General features: G+C 44.6%; 2 protein-coding genes across 2 annotated transcripts in view; one reads left to right on the top strand and one right to left on the bottom strand.

The window, feature by feature from the left end:
• LOC135368710 (selenocysteine-specific elongation factor-like) overlaps positions 1-19,560 on the bottom strand; it is a 69,221-nt gene that overhangs the window by 5,687 nt on the left and 43,974 nt on the right. The gene's annotated exons all lie outside the window — the stretch shown is intronic.
• On the top strand, positions 122-7,173 carry LOC135368707 (uncharacterized). Its single transcript, XM_064602161.1, has 6 exons — positions 122-342; positions 723-1,076; positions 3,051-3,395; positions 4,663-4,740; positions 5,159-5,417; positions 6,869-7,173. The coding sequence occupies exons 1-6, from the start codon at positions 333-335 to the stop codon at positions 6,891-6,893; spliced, it is 1,071 nt and encodes a 356-aa protein (XP_064458231.1). The 5' UTR covers positions 122-332; the 3' UTR covers positions 6,894-7,173.

Here is a 19,560-nt window from a genome sequence, read left to right as displayed (position 1 = left end):
TAAAAGTGAGTAATTTGTAAAATGATTGATAAATGTCGCTTGAATTTATGAAATTGACCCATTTAATAATATCTGAACTAAAATCTGCTTGCTTTTGACCATTTCGACCAGGCGGCCGAGCCCAGGCGTCGCTGTGATCCGTTGTATCGTTTTGCATTGTCGTATTTTGCCTCGCTTTGCGTGTTTGTTCTTCGTGTAAATAATTGTAAAAAAAAAACTCCACGGTACCTCGTTCCATGTTGGCTGTGTGTGTATGTTCTTCCTCCCTGCCATCGTAACACTCCTGCTTATTAGCAGCTTCTTGAATAGGATTTGAGCACTCCGGAGTCGCTATGGATATCGGTAAGAAAGTTAGGATTTATGGATCCTCAAGCAGTCATTTACTCATTTGTGGCATATGAATCGTTACAAGCTAGTGGGAGTTGCTATAGTATTGTGGAGGAACCAAACATGCTGTTTCTATCGTGTGTATTGCCACCGGTGTGAAAGACAGGCTAGTTGACGGGGGTCCATGGCGTAAGACAGATCAAACAAAACAGGGCAGAATAACAGTAACACATGCTGTATTGTCGCGTTTTTTTTTCTGAATATTTTCAGGTTTGGTTTTATACAGCCTAAGGTCCCTTCTATTTGAACATTCTCTTTGTACCTCTACTTCATATGCTGGCGCACACAAAGAGCTGTGACATCTAAGAACTGAAATAATGCTGTTTTATATGCAGACGGCGTGCAGATAAAGCAAGAACCTCCCGACTATGAGGAGGACCTGGATTACGTTTTGCCTGAACGACAACCGTCGCCCCTCCCTCATCCTATGGAAACGCCAGCAGTAAAGGTTGAACTAGATGAAGAAATGCACGAGATATCAGCGGAAGAAATACATGAGGTGACAGTTGAAGACGTTGTTAAAGAGGAAATAGTTGACGAAGCAGGCACCACGAAAGAGGAGCCGCACAAAGTTGAAGCCGTAAAGGTGAAGGAAGAGCCACAGGAGCCCGAAGAAGTGAAAGTGAAAGAAGAGCCAAAAGATGAACCAGAAACTCCTCCTGTGGTGCAGACAGCAGACCCAGCTGTGTGTAAGTATCATGGCCTTATCACATCATGTTCATAGGTTTAATGAGCTAACTCAGACAGTATTTTTACAGTGCTGTGCGTTGCGTTAATGAAATCAAATTTATAAGAATGCCTGGTGAACCCAGTCTCATCATGTGATGTCAGCAGACCTGCCTGCATCACACCTGAGCAACCATAAGCTCACATTGGCCACTGAAAATTTGTCTGCTACTGTTACGTAACGAGTCATCTGATCGCCCTCGCATCAGGAATTGCTAACCCAACGTCACGAAATTGTTGTGTACCGAGCGGATATAAAGAGAGAACAGCAGTACTAAAGACCAGTGATGTACGAAATACTAAAAATAAGTATCTTAGATAAGTTACTGAATACTCCCTGAAAAAGCATTTGAGTAGAGCACTAAATACTGAGCTTCCAGAAGTATTTCGAGTAGAGTACTAGATACTATAAAAAGTATTTAGGTATTTTCAAAATACGTTATTGTTTCAACTTTTTTGACATATTTTTACCAGAACAGTTTATTTCTTTGAAGCAGAAGCTCTCTTTCAAAATTACAGTTACAAAATTTACCTATTGCGAATGCGAGAGCAAGAAGGTCTGCATCCCGCAGACAACAGAGGACTGGTGAGTCATGCCTGGCTGTGGCAAACCAATGCAGGTCATTGCCGCTACATGCCAACAGAAAGAATGAAGGGCACTTGACGAACAAATTTACTGGTGGCTGCCTATGGTTATTAAATCTGGTAGGATGTATGGAAATACTGTATAAGTGTTTTTTTTTGTGTGTGTGTGGAATTCGTATGTGCCCCCCAAAATCACAAATTTACGTTCTCGCAAACATCACAACCGATATGATGCTCAGAACGGACAAGAAAATTTGCAAGTGAAAACAAGTCAGAGCACCAGTAGTGGATAAGTACCTATTCAACTTTTCAAACTTTTTCAAATCCAGATCACATCAGAGCTGGGCGCTGCCTGAGCGAAAGTGTACACTTCGATGAGCCACGAAGCATGCAGGGGCTTCAGGATACTAGCTCGCAAGTCCAGCTTTTTTGGGTCAGATGGGCCTGGACTCTGCATCAAGCTTTGGATGGCGCTCGCGTACTAGTGCCGTATACGAAGCAGAGCAGAACCTATGGCCTCACAACGGGGACCAGAAGGGTAATCGTCCGGGGCTGTTTAGAGGTCGAGGCTATTTGGCTAGTGTCTTTGCGGAGAGAGTAGCGTTCGACCTATGTAACAGTCAAGCTACGCCACTCTTTCACGTGGGATTTTCGATACCATGGCCAGTGGTCCGTGAGGAATGAAATGACACTGTAGTTTCGAAATCGACTGGAACAGATGTGACCATCCCTTTAATGTAGCGCAGAAGTCATTTTTAATGCCGCTTTTTTCTTCCTGTAAATCTGTTCAGTAGGCCTGTAATATGGAGTAATTCACACCACAGAGTCATATTTTGTGCAGAAATTGAATTTAAGGTACGCCGCAAAAAGCGACCATGTGCAGTGGCGGTGGAGAGCAGTATCAGCCTGTGATCTGCTTGGGCCCTTGCGCTGACGCTACTGGGGCCACGCTCGCTGATTAGTTCAGAGGAATGTACTCCTTCTATTCCCAATTCTCCGGAGGAACTGGCAAAACTGGTTTACGTTGGCAAAGGGACAGGGCGCTGACCCCCACTGACCAACGAACCAGAACAAGTTGCCCCTGTAAAGTCATCGGTGACGTAGCATCACACCTTCTCCTTCTCGTTATACCTGGAGTGGCGATGTAAGGGTGAATGTGCTGAGCCATGTACATTAGAGTTTTTTTTCTGGAAAACATTGCATACAACAAAACCTTTCATGCTACCTGGTAAAATGGCACACACACTTTCATCAGACGTCGTAACCTGAAATTTGTTTGGATGGCCCCCTGTACCGTTAAATATATGCACTCTTTCATTGTTCAACTTCATACTACCTGTTTGTGCCAACAGCCGTGCCTGCAGCAGCTGGCATACCTCCAGCTACAAGCATACTTCCAAAGCCAATACTACCGGCTGCCTGCAGAATGGTCCTGGTACCCTCGCATGTAGTGAACCATGGTCAGCCACGAAGCAATGTTGTTGCTGCTCCTATTACTCTGCCTGTGCCACAAGCAACGGTGTTTCCTACGCGTGTGATACTGCCTGCTGAACACCGCAACGGTGTTCTTCCAACTCAAGTGGTGCAGCCGCTGGTGCAGCAGAATGGTGTGGCGGCAACGGTGCGAGAAGTTCCCTGGTCCCAACTTTGGATCCAGCCAACTGGTACCACCTCTGTTACGCCTGCAGCTGATGAAGGTTGGCTCTGCTTTTCTTTTATCTCTCTCTCTCATGTTGCATTAATGCAGCTTGAACATTTATCTTCTAAATTCTCGTTGCAGCAAACTCCCCAGCTTGTTAGATTCGCCATCTGGACTATGTAGCCTGTGATCCATGTATTGGTACTTTAAGGGTTAGCCAGTACTCTGATACGAAAAATACTTGTCGGCAAGAGACGATAACCTGCTTCTTTATTGACTTCTCCATCTTGTGTCCAGGGGTGGTTTGAGCCTGTGTTACGAGTGTTTATTCGCATTTACGTAAGATGTAGGAACATAATCTTGTTTATTTTCTTAATATCCCGCATTGAAGACGGGTATGAATTCTCTTCGCCTGAACATCAAGAGGTAGGACCTCAAATGTTGAGGATGTTGGTGAATGTTGGGGAATCCGAGACCGTAAAGTTTTACGTGTTGTTGCGAAAATTCGAAGAAGCATTACTATTCACCAGAGTTCGAGGTAACTCATTACAAGTAACTCGTTACTGTAACTAAGTTCCTTTTTTTGGTAACTTGTGACTTATCTCAGTACTTTTGCGCCGTGGTAACTTTCAGAGGAACTCGTTCCTTTTTCAGGTAACTTTGCCAAAGTAACTTAAGCTAAGTTCCAAGTTACTTTTAACTCTCTTTTCACTCACGTCCATATATTTTCATGCTTTCTCTCCGGTTCCTTCATGGCATTTTTTTGCCATAAAACGTGATACTCAATCAATTACAGTATTTTATTGAGGAAGTAAGAACCGTTGCCATTGAAATGAAGCTGAACCATTGTGCACCCACACAGGAACTAAGCCTGTCGCACTCCTCAGCAGGCAACTCAAGGTCTAACTCAACTGCTCACGCGCGCTGCATTTGCGTAATGCTATTTTGTTTCCGAAGTAACTTGGAAGTAACTCATTCTTTTTTTTTAAGTAACTCAGTAACTGCCAGTTACATTTCAGGCTGAAGAACTTCGTTATTAACTTAGTTACATTTTGCACATGGTAACTTGTAATGAGTTCTTTTTGACGGATAACTCCTCAATCTATGCTATTCACTGACGGCATTCACATCTGATGTACTGAGTCGACGGAGTGTACGCAATAAAAGGCATTTTTTCAGTCCGGTTTGTACGAAAGCTATTGAAGTAGTATATGCGTAGCATTTCGTGACCATGCTCTGCGTTAAAGTCCGCATAATCAGACAGGCTTTGTCATGATGTCGCAAGAAAATTTGTAACCCATTATTGTATTTTATTCCACATTTAGAAAAAGGCCCACCACGTAAGAAAACAAAAATGGAGTATAGTGAGGGAGCAGCGGATGCAGTATACACGGAACCGTCAAGTAAGTTTGATTGTGTTAACTTGCTGTACTCAGTCATGTAACTAACACTGATGCACCTGCAACTTGGGCTCCCAAATGTTCGCACTTTTTCTCCATGAAAATTTCACACACCAACTTTAGCAGCACATACCTAGGGTTCTTCATTTTCGGGTTAATACCCGATTTTTCATGATAGTTCCATGATAAGTTCCAAATGTCATGATAGTTCATGATTTTCACTGCTTCTCTTGCGCATGGTTGTCTTAGCTTCTACAGTATTTTACAGATTGCTGATGGAGCAAGTACCGAATGAGTCAGTCCAATAATGTGTGATGGGTAAAATACTGTAACACGTAATGAGCTGAAGATCCTACCGATAATGATTCTGTGACATGAGGCTTGTGCCACTCTTTACATTTTGTAAACATTCCCCTTTTAGCAAACACCAAAGGAGGGAAAACACGCCGTGATGTTCAAACCCAATTCCCCACGTGGGAGTTTGTAGAAGAACGTTCAAGTGGAACCCAGACGTGTGGAGCGTCTCAAGGTGTCGCTGAGTGTGGAATACAGACAAGCGGCAAGAACGAAAGTGCTACGCTGGTGTCTGCTGGTACGGGCACCACGGAGCCGTGGCCGCCCAAAACGGAAGCTGAAGAAGCTGGCACAGCTAAATCTACCAGTAAAGGTGGCCAAAAGAAGTGAGTTAGAAACTATTAGTACCGTATTTACTCGCATGTTGTATGCACCCACAACTTGAGCGCCAAAATGCTGGTACTTTTTTGTTCCCCGCACGTTAAGTACACCCGAGCTTTAGTAGCACGGCCGGAGCGCCTGGCGCCAGAGTGCCGCTCAACGAATGCGACTGACATAGAGAAGTATTTCGTCCACGCTTTGTGGAATGGAAGATGATTTGGTGTGAGGAACTGCGGACGATGAGGGACAATCGCGACGTGAGTGAGAATCACCATGTTCGATTCCGGAGGGATTGCCGTGGATATCTCGGAACAAAACTGGAGTGTAATATACCTTAGGTGAAAGATGGAAGTCATTGAAAAGGTTAGCCAGGCTGTAGGAGTCGAACCCACATCTTCTGGATTACCGGTCCAGGGCTCTACCAATTGAGCTAAGCTAGCACGCCTTCCCAGTGACTTCCAGGGTGCGTCATCTGAAGGGACAAACCAGCCACTCTCTCTCACTCATCCTCCTTTCACTCTTACATTTTTGCTCACTCATACACACATTCATACGACGGGATCGACACAAGCGGCACCTGTTGAACATGAGACAACATCATGTTCAACAGGTGCCGCTTGTGTCGATCCCGTCGTATGAATGTGTGTATGAGTGAGCAAAAATGTAAGAGTGAAAGGAGGATGAGAGAGAGTGGCTGGTTTGTCCCTTCAGATGACGCACCCTGGAAGTCACTGGGAAGGCGTGTTAGCTTAGCTCAATTGGTAGAGCCCTGAACCAGTAATCCAGAAGATGTGGGTTCGACTCCTACAGCCTGGCTAACCTTTTCAATGACTTCCATCTTTCATCGTTAATTTCTTAGGCAATTTGAGGCTTTGTATGTATTTGTCCCTTGTATGTTATTCCAGCCTCAGAACATCAGTTGTCTCATACCTTAGGTGTCGGGTTTAAACTCTCTCTCCCCTCCCTGTATCTTGAGTGCACCCCTTCAGTGGCACAATGACTTTTGGGTAAAAAATGTGTCTCAAGTGCACGCAAGTAAATACAGTACATTGTGGTTATAGAACGTTTCAAGATAAGTAGAGCCTGAACTTTTAGGGTTTAACCCGATTCTTCCCTGAATTTGCACCCTGAATTGAAGGTTTTCTCTTTAGGGTGAAGCCTGATTTTTACCAGGCAAATTGCCCTCACTCTGTAGGAATGCATACTAACTTGTTTCGCAGCTGATGCAGTTACGTCACTGTTTGTACCAAACCAGTACAGTTAGTTTGAGTAAATGAACCCATTTCTCCCCGAATTTGCATCAATTTAGAGCGCATGTTTATTTACGCGATTTTTACCCCCTGAATTTAGAAGAAAAAAAATTTCGCAAAATCTTCAGGCTCTAGAGATAAGAATCCAATACACGTGGATTGTAGATTTCAAGTTCACCTTACATGAGATGCTGTTCTCTGAACAGGAAAGCAGGAGCAAAGAAAAGGTAGAGGAGCTCGCCCGACAGATCTGCAGGTTTTCCTCCAGCCGGTTACAGCACCAGTCCTCAACGGATCATCTCATTTTATTACATCCACCTGCGTGAGGTCCACTGTGCAGTGCGACATACCATTTCACCAAGGGTGGCGGGGCAGGACTTGTTCAGCCATCAGGTTTATGTTACGCCAGGTGTTATGTGAAGAACATTATGTCATCAATGTATTTGTGCTGACAGTCATATCCTATGTAGTTCCAATTGAAACAATATAATATGGGGTGTTTACCCGCTCATATTCTGGTTCGATACTTCACTCGCATGGCCTCATAAGAACTGGGCTATCTTTTTCTGGTACCATATTTGTGGACGATTATAATTGTTTCTTCATATCAATTCGACTGAGGCAATTTATATTGCAGATGTGCACACTACAAAATCGAAGTGTTCGTGTCAATAATGGAGGGAGTGCGATGTTTATGACGTCGTAACCGATTGGGGCCCGGTAAACACCCTGCACCTGCTTTGTTGCACGAAGCATTATGTAATACATGCGCATGTGCTGTTTTGTCTCATGGTTTAACATGTATAAATGAATGCACTGTATACAAACCTGCGTATTTCAAAGCATCCAAGCGCAAGTATGTTTTCTTAGTTCATTTTCATTTTATTACCTCAAAGGTGTTCGGTACAGCTCTGCGAATATTTGAAATTTTTGAATCTCAAACGAATATCTGATGGTATTCGAATACTATTCACAATCTATTTTCAGTATTCCAAATTTTCGAACACTTTTCAAATAATACTGAAGTGAGGTATCTCGCTGCCATGCTGCAAGTGGGCTTCACATCCTTACATCCAAGAGTTAGGTGAAGCCCACTTCACATTACTGCCTTTTTTTGTGTGTGTGTATGGCCCCATTCTACACGTCGGCTTCACCTTATTATACTCGAGTGTTAGGTGAAGCCCGCTTTACACTGTTTACAATATTCTGTCACTAAAGTCTACAACTTCTGTGAGCTCATGGTCAACACCCTACTCTGGGCAATGCATGTTCCAGTAAATGTACTCCCAACTTTCAGAATTATGTTCAGTAACAGGTGGAAATATGTGCAGTTTCTAAAAAAAGTACAGGAAATATACAATGTAAACATAGAAATGAGGAGATGCACACAAAGCAGGCTGCATGGAACGTGTTGACTAAATCTCAATGTAGTTCATCGCACAAATGCAGTCTACCACATACAACACAGAGGGACCCTTCTCTCACGATATGCTATGTTAGGTGAAAAGGCTCACAAGTTTGGAGCAGAACATAATCAAATGAGCACAACACCACAAAAGATTTCACCAAGAGGTATTCCAAATTTCTGATCATTCGAATTCGATTCGCAGTGCAGGTGAAATATTCGTAAACTATTCGCAATGGAAATTTTGCTATTCGCACAGCTCTAGTGTTCGGAGGAAGAAATTACGTGAGGAAGAAAACAGAAGCAAACATAGTCAGTATATCAACTCACTAACACTGAAGTAGTTACTATACAGAAACATAAAGAGAAAACATGTAATGGCCAGTGCAAGCGTGAACTGGTTCTACTTTAAAACAGTGATCTGTATGTGAAAGGTAAGTTGGCATTTCACAATATAAGTCTTTTTGTCTAGGCATGTACAGGGTGGGTGCTGTAATAGGTCAGTCATATTTTTGCACGTGGCTCTGTAACTGCTTGACAGACAGGCTTCCGCTACCACACAGTGAATAATTTGCGCCAGAGAAACAAAGTAAAAATCGTACTTACGAGGCACTGCGTAACGAAATAAATGCAACCGTGACAGGCTCCTGTACATTCGTATGCCAACTTTCGTTTTCGTGCATTACCTATGGCATATACCGATGTAAACATGGCGGTCTGCCAGTGGTTGTGTGCAGATTCCGCCTAGTGATGCTAGCGATGTGGAAACCAGAACAAACTCCTGTCGACTGGCTCCCCTAGGCGGATGCTATAAACAACCATCCACCGGCAGACCGCCGTGTTTACATCAGTATAGCGCATAGGAAATGCATGCACACTAAGGTTTACGTAGGCATATTTTTGTTACACAGTGCTTGGTAACCACGATTTTTTCGTAGGTTTCTCTGGCATACATTTTTTTTACCCTGAGGCAGTGGAAGTCTGTGCGTCAAGTAGGTATCGCGTCACGTTCAGAAATGTGACTGACCTTTTAGAGCACTCACCCTGTAGAAATACAATGCATGGCAGTGGCAGTATGCCACGACCCAAACCGTGGGTCGTGACAGGTTCGGAGGGGGAGTTGCAAAGCGGACCACAAATTTAAAGAAATTATAGAAAATGACACTGTGCCTGCTATTCTACATTGCCAGAAAGCCCATGGCAGCAGACCTAGACGTTTCTCGTAATTCATAAATGCGCTTGCATGCGGTGTACATGACAGTTCCGATGTATCGCACAGCCTCGCTTTCACGCATGCTTTCACTCGTGCACGAGGGATAAATCCAGGGAAGGGTAAGGGAAACAGAAACGGTGTATATTACCGAAATTGGAGATGGTAACGATAACGGAAACGGAAATGCATACCACGGTCCTCCATTACCGCAAACAGAAACGGAAACGAATTTATCGTCCAGTATTGAATTCAGATAATGGCTATTCCTGTTGTGCGATGCATGCGGTGTACGTGACAGTTTCGATGTGTGACACAGCCTCGCTTTCACGCCTGCTTTCACTCGTGCACGAGGGGTTAATCCAGGGAAGGGTAACGGTATTGGTAACGGAAACAGAAACGGTGTATATTACCGAAATTGGAGATGGTAACGATAACGGAAACGGAAATGCATACCACGGTCCTCCATTGCCGCAAACAGAAACGGAAACGAATTTATCGTCCAATATTGACTTCAGGTAATGGCTATTCCTGTTGTGCGACGGGATTTGAGTAACTTTTCATATTTTGTTGTTGTATTTCGATGACTCCATTTCGTGTAATGCTCTAAATACTACACGAGAGCATGGAAAGAAAGCGCAATATTGGATCTCGAGGGTGCATCCGTCGATTACGTCGTCCCAGTCCTCATAACTCCATGACATCAACACATGACTATACTCCACCATAGCACGAGGGTGACAGCCTACGATTTTTAGTTACTTATTTTGTACTTTTATTTTTTATTTTCATTTCACCGTGGCCATGGCAGTATTATTTACTACTGAGAGCATCCGCTTATAAATGCGACATTGGATGAAGGTTACGCCCATCTGGAGTTGCTGGACTCTGAGTGACTGAAGACATGTTCCTACATTTTTTTAATCTTTTTTTTTATCTTGCAAGATGTGCCCATCCCAACGACGTAAAATTACTTGTGTAGTGCGTGCGCGTGACACCGAAGCAGCATTTGGGCAAAGCAGGGTGCTGAGAGAGCTAGAGCCGTCCTCTTGCAGCTCTGTAACCGGTCCGTTACCGGAAACAGTAACGGAAACGAAATTGAAAGGCCAGTATCAGAAACGGATAATGGAAACGAAAATATAGCAGTAACGAAAATGGAAACTGTAACCAAAATACACCCGTTATCCTTTGTTGGATAAATCTATATGTCGTGTGGTCCACTCAGCTCCTACTAAAGGCCACAGCATCTGCATCTATCCTGGCATACAGGGACACCCTGCCTTCACGCTGCACTGTGGAGTGGAGTCTTCTCGAATTATAGCGGGCGCCAAGAACGAAAGAAAACTGTTTCGCGTGCGTTGTCGGTGAGTGAAGCAAGCTTGTGCAGCGTGCTGTTTTGCAAGACTTTTTGGACCAGAGAACTCGCTCGGAATGTAGCCCCAATAAAATGTCAGTGTGTCGTTTTGGCTAACGTTGATGCACTGAGATTAGAAGATGTCCCGCAATTATCCATTAATGTTAAGGAATCTTTGGAGATCATAGAACGCCGACACATTTTAGATTAAAAGACTAGTGAAGCATTCCTCTATAAATTTTTCGTTTCCTTTTCTTTGTTTTTTTTTTTCTCTCTTTGATTGCTGCGGCAGGTTGCACGACAAACGGCCTTGCACGAGAATAACGATCGAAGCAGATCTGCAACAAGCCACCCAGATACAGAGAGAACCTGATTGCTTGTACCATGGGCGCGTTAAGTAGCTCCGGAGCGCGCTCCTTTCTACCAGCCATAACTGTACCAACCCATGTTCAGTAATAGACCTTTTCAGAAAAGCAAGCGCCACCTGTGCCACGCAAGGGCTCATGGAAACTTCGAGCGCCTTGAAGCATTACGAGACAGCCAGAGACAGAGGTGCAGGAAGAACAACAACGTTCCCGGCGTGCGCAGCAGCAGCGTCAGTCGGGGTAAACCATAACCAAACCATCGAACCAGACGACAGAGCAGTCTCTCTCAAAGTTCCCATGCTGCTTTGCGCCACGCGCTTGGTGGCGCGCGCATCTTTTTAAAATTCGGGAGCCTACATACGGGACTTCCGTCAAGACGAACAATGTAGGCTCCCCATTTAAAATCGTCTGTTCTTCAGTTGATAGAAGGCGTTTGTCCCATGGTGGTTACTGTTCCTCCGTTCCACGCCAAGAAGCAGTCGTGAGCAATCTCCAGTTCCCGCGGCCTCGCTCCGATAAGCGCCCGACTATCGGGGAACATTGGAAACAACAATGGACCTGTCGATTGTCACTTTGGGGATGGTTGGGTACTGTCATGATATCGTTTGTTGTCAACACGTATAAGAACAATGGCTCAAGCGCAAAGAAAGCAGACTGGGGCTTTTCTGAATGATGCGATTACCCTGGGAAACGTTACAGAGCATTGTGACCAATCGTTTGTTGCCAAATACCTGGGCAAACTTCAGATAAGTATAATAATAATGCGCGGCTTCGTGAAGAAAACGAGTAGTTAATATTAAGATTAGTTAACGATTAAGATAATCGTCGATATAGGGGCGGGGAACGGATATCATTCAGGTAAAGCCGTCTCCTTTCTTTGCGCTTGAGCCGTTGCTCTTACAACGGGTGCTCTATGGCGACATTGTTATCAACATCGGCGACATCAACTGTGGAGATGTGTTATCAACATTGTTCTCTCTTCGGCAATGGCTTGTCACTGGACCTCAGTGCAGAAAAAGAACTTCATTTGCAAAATTTCGGAGGAACGCATCACGTCAAAGATGTAGCCATTGACTAAAGAGCTCAACAACTTTGTATTTTTCTTTGTTACTTTGACTACAGAGGGAGAAGTCATCCATTCACGTGATCAGCTCCTATTCCATGTGTGTGTTCTCACTATCAATTCTAATAACACTGCGGTAGCTCCCACGCGCTTACCTGTGTGTTCCACAAAACTTGCGCAATCCAGGCAAGACGACGGCACCCACGTAATTTTTTTTATTGCACCGCGAACTGTCACTTCGCGGTGCAATTTGCGAGCACACGTGGAGATATCTCGACTGCCCCTGAAGGTAACGTAAAGGGAAAGCAGAATACTGCGCAGACGCGAAGAGGGCTGAAGAGCTTACCTCTCTCCCTCTTGTTTTGCTCGCTATATATTCTGAAACCTCCCCACTTCATCGTCAAAGTATAATTGTTGCTATTAAGACAGATCACCGAAGAGATCGGCTACGGATGATACCGTGATCAGTTGGAACCTGCAAATAGGCATACGTGACCGTTTACAAAGTATTTGACAGCAGGTACACCCTTTGTCGAAGAGCGTGAAAGAGAGAGAGAGAGAGAGAGAGAGAGAGAGAGAGAGAGAGAGAGTTATTTACTTCTATCTGCCGCGTTGGAAAAACATGACTGGAGAAACAGCAGGTGACACGGGGTTTGATCGGACTTTTCGATCAGCTTATGCGCAACAAGGTCTGTCATCTGACGAAATAGAAATCTGTGCAATGCAGCACTGACACCACGCACTGTGTTGACCACATTTATATAGGGTAATTGAACATAGAGCCTGACAGTGGGCTAATTGTTATAAGTAGGGCTGGTTTTCGGTATTTACTGAAAAGCACCGATAAACGTACGCCGGCAATTTTTTTACGCGTTCGGTGGAAATAGTTATTCACCGATAGTCGTCGAAATGAGAGCTTCAAATGTCTCGATATAATTTGCTATCTCTTGGTGCTGAACTGCCTGGCAAGGGACGGGGGACATGAGGTCATTATCGAAAGAGCAAATATTTCGTCTATAGAGAGCGTTTTGGAATTTAACGCTCCTGCAGCGAAAAGAGCGGTGTGCTATGTTACCTGCATCGCTTAACATGTATACCTCACAGTTTTTTTTCATAACAAGTTCCGGTTTTAAGAGTTTTCATTTTAAGGCGGACTCACTTCTTAAGTCGTCTATGGGGAATTTTTGTTCGCAGGGTTCTCGTAAACCTCGCTAAATTTCTACACGAAACAGGTACAGGAATGTTCTCCTCGAATATATCTAGGGAATGACATGTTTTTGAAGGCCTGACGCGGTCCACTGATTTTTGGCGAATTAAAGTTTGTCAAATTTTCAATACATGGGAGTCTATGGGAGATGCAACAAAATCGCTTCCCTAGGCATGCCTACCCGCGATATTTGGGCCAAAATGATTTCACTCCTTACAGTAACAGTCGGGGAATTGATTGCGATCAACAAATTCGACAAACTTACTGCAGTTTTCCAGATCCCCGCGAATGAAAGTAATGGCTTTTATCGTTTGCTATCACGTTAAGCAGGCTGGCGCCGACTACATTACTTCCTTACTTCCGCGGGATGAAAGCAAAGCGAAGAAAACAATTTTGGGACGGTGCAGCCAACTCTTTCCGGAAGCGAAACGTTAACTAGACCGCATGAGTCCGCCTTAACGAAAAACAAATTTAAATAAAGGAAGGGAGTTGCCTCAGGACAGAAGCCGCCGATATTTCGAACAGAGACTGTTCTTCAGAGACGAAGAACAGTCTCTGTTCGAAATATCGGCGGCTTCTGTCCTGAGGCAACTCCCTTCCTACATCTCTACCGGTTCGCTGGATTTCTACCCATCTAAATTTAAATAAAGTGTTGGTTGAAGTACGCGGGAAACTCCCGTTCCTAGCTGGTTTCCACCGGGTGCCTTCACATTTCAAAATAATACCACCGAAAGCCGCCGATTGGACGAAATAGCCACCGATTTTCCTTACCGAATGTCCGAAAAATTAAGCACCGAAAACCAGGAACCCTACTTATAAGGCAGTTCTCATGTGTGCAGTTTACTCCTCTCGTCCTGTCTTGCTTGTACTCCTTTGCAGCAGACAAAACTTCTGAGATGTGAACATTTACATATTTGGTGTACTGAGCCTTCGCGTGGAGGTTGATTTATAGTACGAAATAAAAGCAATATATTTTTTTACGTAGTCCAAAACGGCACCTTAATATTCTAGAAATTCTGACTAGATTGGATTGGATTTGAAACGGGAAAATAATATGGAGGATGTGGCCCAACCAATGGAACCGGCTACTCCAGTGCAAAATCTGAAATATGGTATAGGTCCAATAGTTGGAGCGAAAAAGGCTTTCAGTATAACTGCGTGATCATTGCAGTTCCTAGACAAATGAGATGGTGAAGGAAACAAAGAGAGAGAGAAAGAGAGAGAAAAAAGGAAAGGAAACGGTACATTCTGATGACAGTGAAAAACACAATGTATGAAACACTTCGAAGAAGTTAACTTTAATTCCGCGCAGAACCGCAAGCTCGGGGGAGGGGGGGGGGGAGGTGCTGCAAAAAAATTGGGGGTGCAGTTACATTGTAACAGCACTACACAGGAAAAAAAAAAGTTAGGGGGCTGTTGCCATACATTGGGGGATGGGGTGCTCTGGATAAACCACTTGTCTGCACCTCGTCGTTTAAACTATTAACCAAGCAGCTTCTATAAAACTAAAACTTCTAGACAAATTAACATGAACTACAGGGTGTGTGCAGAAAAACATGACCCGCATTTAGGCACATAGCTTGTTGCCTACCTAACTAACGAACTTCCGGTGGCGCACAATGGCGCATTTATGCGTGCGAAATCTGTAGAAAAATTGTGGAAGCCATACCCAGCTTAAAAAATAAACGGAACAACGAAAACGTCGGCTTCCGTGCATCAGAATAGGGCAACATGGTGGACAACAGGGTGTATGTGAAAGGGCAACATGGTACACGTAGGAGAGTTGTGTTCAAGTACCGCTAGGGGAGCTATCGGTGCATAAATCGAAACGTTGCCCCACATGGATGCTCATCGGCAGTACCCCTAGCGGTGCCTGCACATAACTCTCATGAGACGGAAATGCACTACAATGCACTGTCATGACCGCGCTATTCTAATGCATGGAAGCCCATGTTTTCGCGCTCGGTTTATTTTTTTATACTGAGTATGGGTTCCAGGATTTTTTTGTAGCTTTCGCACGCATAAATACGCCGTCGTGCGCCACCGGAAGTTCCTCGGCTAAGTAGACAACGAGTTACATGTAAAAATGCGGGTCATGTTTTTCTGCACACACCCTGTATAATTGAAAGACATGCGTTGAGTGGCTTTGCGAGCTACGAGATGAATCGTCCTGTGTCCGACCACAGATGGCAGTTTAAATAGATCGTCTAGCTGCTCCACTATTGAAAAGGAAAAATAGCTTTTGTACGAAGAGGGAGAACAATGCTCGGTCTCTTCAAACGGGATAGAAGTATCCTCAAACGACAGCTGCGTGTGTGATGCGGCGGCCGAAGAGAAGAATACAAATAGAATAATAACGCATTGTAGGTTGCGGCTCGAAAAGTACGTTTCTGATCCACATTCTTTCCCCCTATATACGTGCGTCCTTTTTCCTTTTGTTCCGGAATGAGGTTTCGTTCAACAGCGCTGCTGCATGACTTTTTGTCCGGTACCTTTCTTTCTTCTGGTAATTGTATCTGTAGATGTTGTATAGGCGGCAGACGAGAAATTGCCGGGAAACCAATTTCTGTGTTGCTATTGCGGAAAATAAAACAATTCAACCTCCAAAGGCTCTAGCGGAGCGTATATATGGCAGGAGCTCTTCTTGATTTTCTCAAAGAAACACACGCAGAAATAAATCAAAGATAAAATATCAACGTGTGGGATTGTTAGTAAGTCTCGGCAATATGAGTACTGCGTACTGGAAAGGTGTGTAGGACCTATCGCAATATTATTATTATTATTTTATTTATGTTTATCGTGCGGAAGGGTGAATTGTGTCGCCAGATATGCTTGACAGGGGACCGAAATGATCGATGGTCTGAACAGGTCCCATAATGACACGTTTATCATCCGTGCAAGAGAGGCGAAGTATATACTCACGGCAAGCAACGTCTCAATTGTCTCGTGGTATTCCTCTCTCACTACTGCAAAGAGGGGGGGGGGGGGGGGGCACGGATGTTATACGGGAGTGACTCACGTGAAAACCACAAATGTGCGATGAAATATCGGATGCTTAGCGTAGCACATGATTGTACCGTAGTACGATTGATGCTTTTTGAAGTGCGACGGTTCTATAGTTCCAAGTAGATCTGGCCTCCCTAGCACAAAGCACATAACCATTATAGCCGTATGCACGCCTCCTGGCGAATTGAACTACGTCGCCTCTGTCTGACGTGTTGCTCGGGAGGTGTCGCATAACTCGACATAATTCGATAGGAGTCACGCGGACGACTGCTGCCGGCAGGAGTGAAAGAAATCAAGGATGCATGGACAACCTAATCACAGGACGTGGAAGACCTGCAGTCTGTCCTGTTCTTGAGATCTGATCAGTTTTGATTATTTTCTTGTTGTGTAGTTTGCCACTCAGTGACGTAGAACAAGACATGACGTCAACCTAAGTAAGTTGCTTGTGCGCCATAAAGAAAAAGAAAAAAAAAGAAGAAACTACAACCATAAGTCACCAGGTGACATTCTAGATTATGACATACGCTGAAAGGCCAAGAAGGATGCAAAATATATCGTTGACCGCTTCCACATCGCAAATGTGCATACCCTTGTACAGCACCGGACTGGCTGTACGTAAACCTTAGCCGGAAAGTTCTCAGTGGGCCGCCCGACACGGTATGAACGTAGGCACCCGGCAAATAACTCTCGCAACTTCAGTAAGACATATCGAAGGTCAAATCGTCCGAAGAGTGCATAATCTTTGAGCTTGAGGAAGGATGTTGTCCGCTTCGAACTCTCACCAGCTAGCCTACCTCCTTCTATACTGTGTTCATCAAATCGTCCATTTGCGACGCTAGTGCAGTCTCTTGAACTGTTCCACATTTGGGCATAAGGCCTCTCGACCAGTCTAAGCGTTGTTCATGCTCCACGCTTGCGTGACCTCGTAATCACGAGCCAATCCATCTGCTGCATCGATGTGAACGGTATCACTATACTTGAACTTGAGGAGGTGGTAGGGTCAGAGTCTCAGAGACACAAAACACAAGTAAGAGAGGACCAAAGACTCTTGTCCCGTCTACTTGTGTTTTGTGTCTCTGTCCCTACCACCTCCTCAAGCTACAAAAAAATCATATCGTCCACACTGAGGCAACTCCCTTCCTACATCTCTACCGGTTCGCTGGATTTCTACCCATCTACACTTTTAACTATGTTACTTATGATCAGTGGCGTCGCCAGAGGGGAAGGAAGGGGGTTTCGCGGGTTCCAACCCCTTTAACTAGTCGTACCTTTGGTAGTGCATTTGGGAAAGGGGAAAAGAGGTTAGTGCCTCTCTCCCATGTAAAGTCCCCGTAGAACCCCTAAGCTATTGCGTATGATATCTTACAAGCAATGTTGCCTTACAACCGGACTCAGGGAGACAGACTACATGGTAAAGTAAAAAACTTGGTTCATACGACCAGGACCGTTCCCGCAGACATTGGTCCCGCATAAAGCGCATTGTCAAAAGAACGAACATCACATGATATGCACCAAAGAGAATGCTGTGCTATGACTTAACACGAAATGTAGGCATTGTTGATAAACATTTTTCAGTTTATTTGCGGAATGTATCTGAAAAAAGCTGAGCTACATTTTCAATCTGTAGCTCTTTCAAATATAGTATCGCACGGTCAATGGCAAACACATCCTGCACGTCTCTTCGTTGTTCAAAGAACCACAGAGCTGTTCTGGGTGCTTAACTGGCCGATCTCGATAACTACATAAGTTACCGTGGAGCGTTCCGTAGACCGTAGCGGAGACCTTCACTTTCTCTGCGAGCATGACCTCGCCCCCGCCAAGTTCCCTATGTCCACCTAGTGGGCGTCCCAATAGCCAGTCTTTCTTTCTGTCTTTCTCCCCCTCTACAAAGGTTCTGGAATTGGTTGTTATGTCCATAAATTGGAATATTTCGAATAGTGATAGTGAGGGTGTCATAGTCGCTTCCACATTGCACTACCTCGCTCATTTCGCTCTCACTAACACTCGGTAGATCCGCCATTTTGGATGCGGTGTCGCGCCACCTATAGGAGCTTGGAGAGGCGATTGAACCATATTAGCAGTGCCTTCTCCAAGAACGCGTACTTTGGTGGCCGATTCATCAACAGCAACACCTAGGCACTTCTCTGAATCGTTAAGCACTATGGACACAATATGCCTTCTTATTTCAAAGGAATGTTCCCTCTGAGCCCACTCGTCGAGCTCTTGACGGGTAGGACTCTCCTGAAATCGGATGCATATTCGCTTTATGATTCCGGCCGCCAGCTCTGTCCGTTTGCGCCTCGTTCCAGGAACCGCTCATGTACAGCTCCGATCAACCTTAATAATAACACTGAAAAAAAAATTATGTGTCATTCCCGAGCGTGATAACAGCCACCCTTGGGGCACTGGGGGAGTGTTAAGTGAACAAAATACTTGCGTTAAACTAAAAGAACAATTTTGTTCAATAAAGATTTCCTCGTGGCACCAAGGGATGCTGTAATCGCGCTCGGGAATGGGACCACATTTTTTCCAGTGTTGAACAAGCTAGTTGACAGATTAACCAGAAAGATTAACATGGGGAGGTAATAGCTCTCGAGGAAAATTGTCATAAAGCGAGGGTGTCAGATTAACGAGTGTCATAGTAACGATGTTCGACTTCCTTTCGCGACACACATTTTTCCAATGAATTCCGGCGACAAACAGTAATTCATATCCGCTATGCCTATCGTCCTCGACGGTTTAAATGCATAACAGCGACGAAATCTTTCAACCCGCAGTTTCTTCATAGTGGCGGCCGGCACGACAAGAACGCGATGAAAGGCTTAACAACAACAACTTTATTTTCAGACGATGAAGAAGCAAATAAACATAGGCGATAGCAGAGAGGAACAACGGCGAAAGAATCACCATGCATTGTAAGATAAAGATAAATATTTTTCTCCGTTAGAAGAGTTTTCCACTGCTTTTGTAACATTTGCTGTAAAAGAACTGAAGAAGAAGAGGAAGAGGAAGAGGAAAAAAAGGAAAAAGGAAAAGAAACGCGAGCGCTGCAGCGCCCCAAACGATCCGTTATCGCTTGTACACCACCCGCATTTTCCTTTCTGCGCGCGGGCGACTTTTGCATAAGTAAGCTCCATGAGAAATCGACGCGAGGCTCCAAAATACAGGCCCAGCGGAACATTTTGGTAAGCCCTTCTCACTCTATGGGTTATGTGCTGGGATTACTGTATCATCTATACCAGGAATGTCGTGGTAGGAGGCCGATACCGCAACCAGTGCGCCCATACA

This window comes from Ornithodoros turicata, chromosome 9 (assembly GCF_037126465.1).
Source record: "Ornithodoros turicata isolate Travis chromosome 9, ASM3712646v1, whole genome shotgun sequence".
NCBI classification, from domain to species: Eukaryota; Metazoa; Arthropoda; class Arachnida; order Ixodida; family Argasidae; genus Ornithodoros; species Ornithodoros turicata.
This window is presented reverse-complemented; position numbering and strand designations above follow the sequence as displayed.

Bases quoted from the DNA above. Each gene is read 5' to 3' on its own strand.
- LOC135368707 (XM_064602161.1), top strand. The intron at 1,077-3,050 runs GTAAGTATCATG...TTGTGCCAACAG, and splicing joins GACAGCAGACCCAGCTGTGT to CCGTGCCTGCAGCAGCTGGC. The intron at 3,396-4,662 runs GTTGGCTCTGCT...TTCCACATTTAG, and splicing joins TACGCCTGCAGCTGATGAAG to AAAAAGGCCCACCACGTAAG.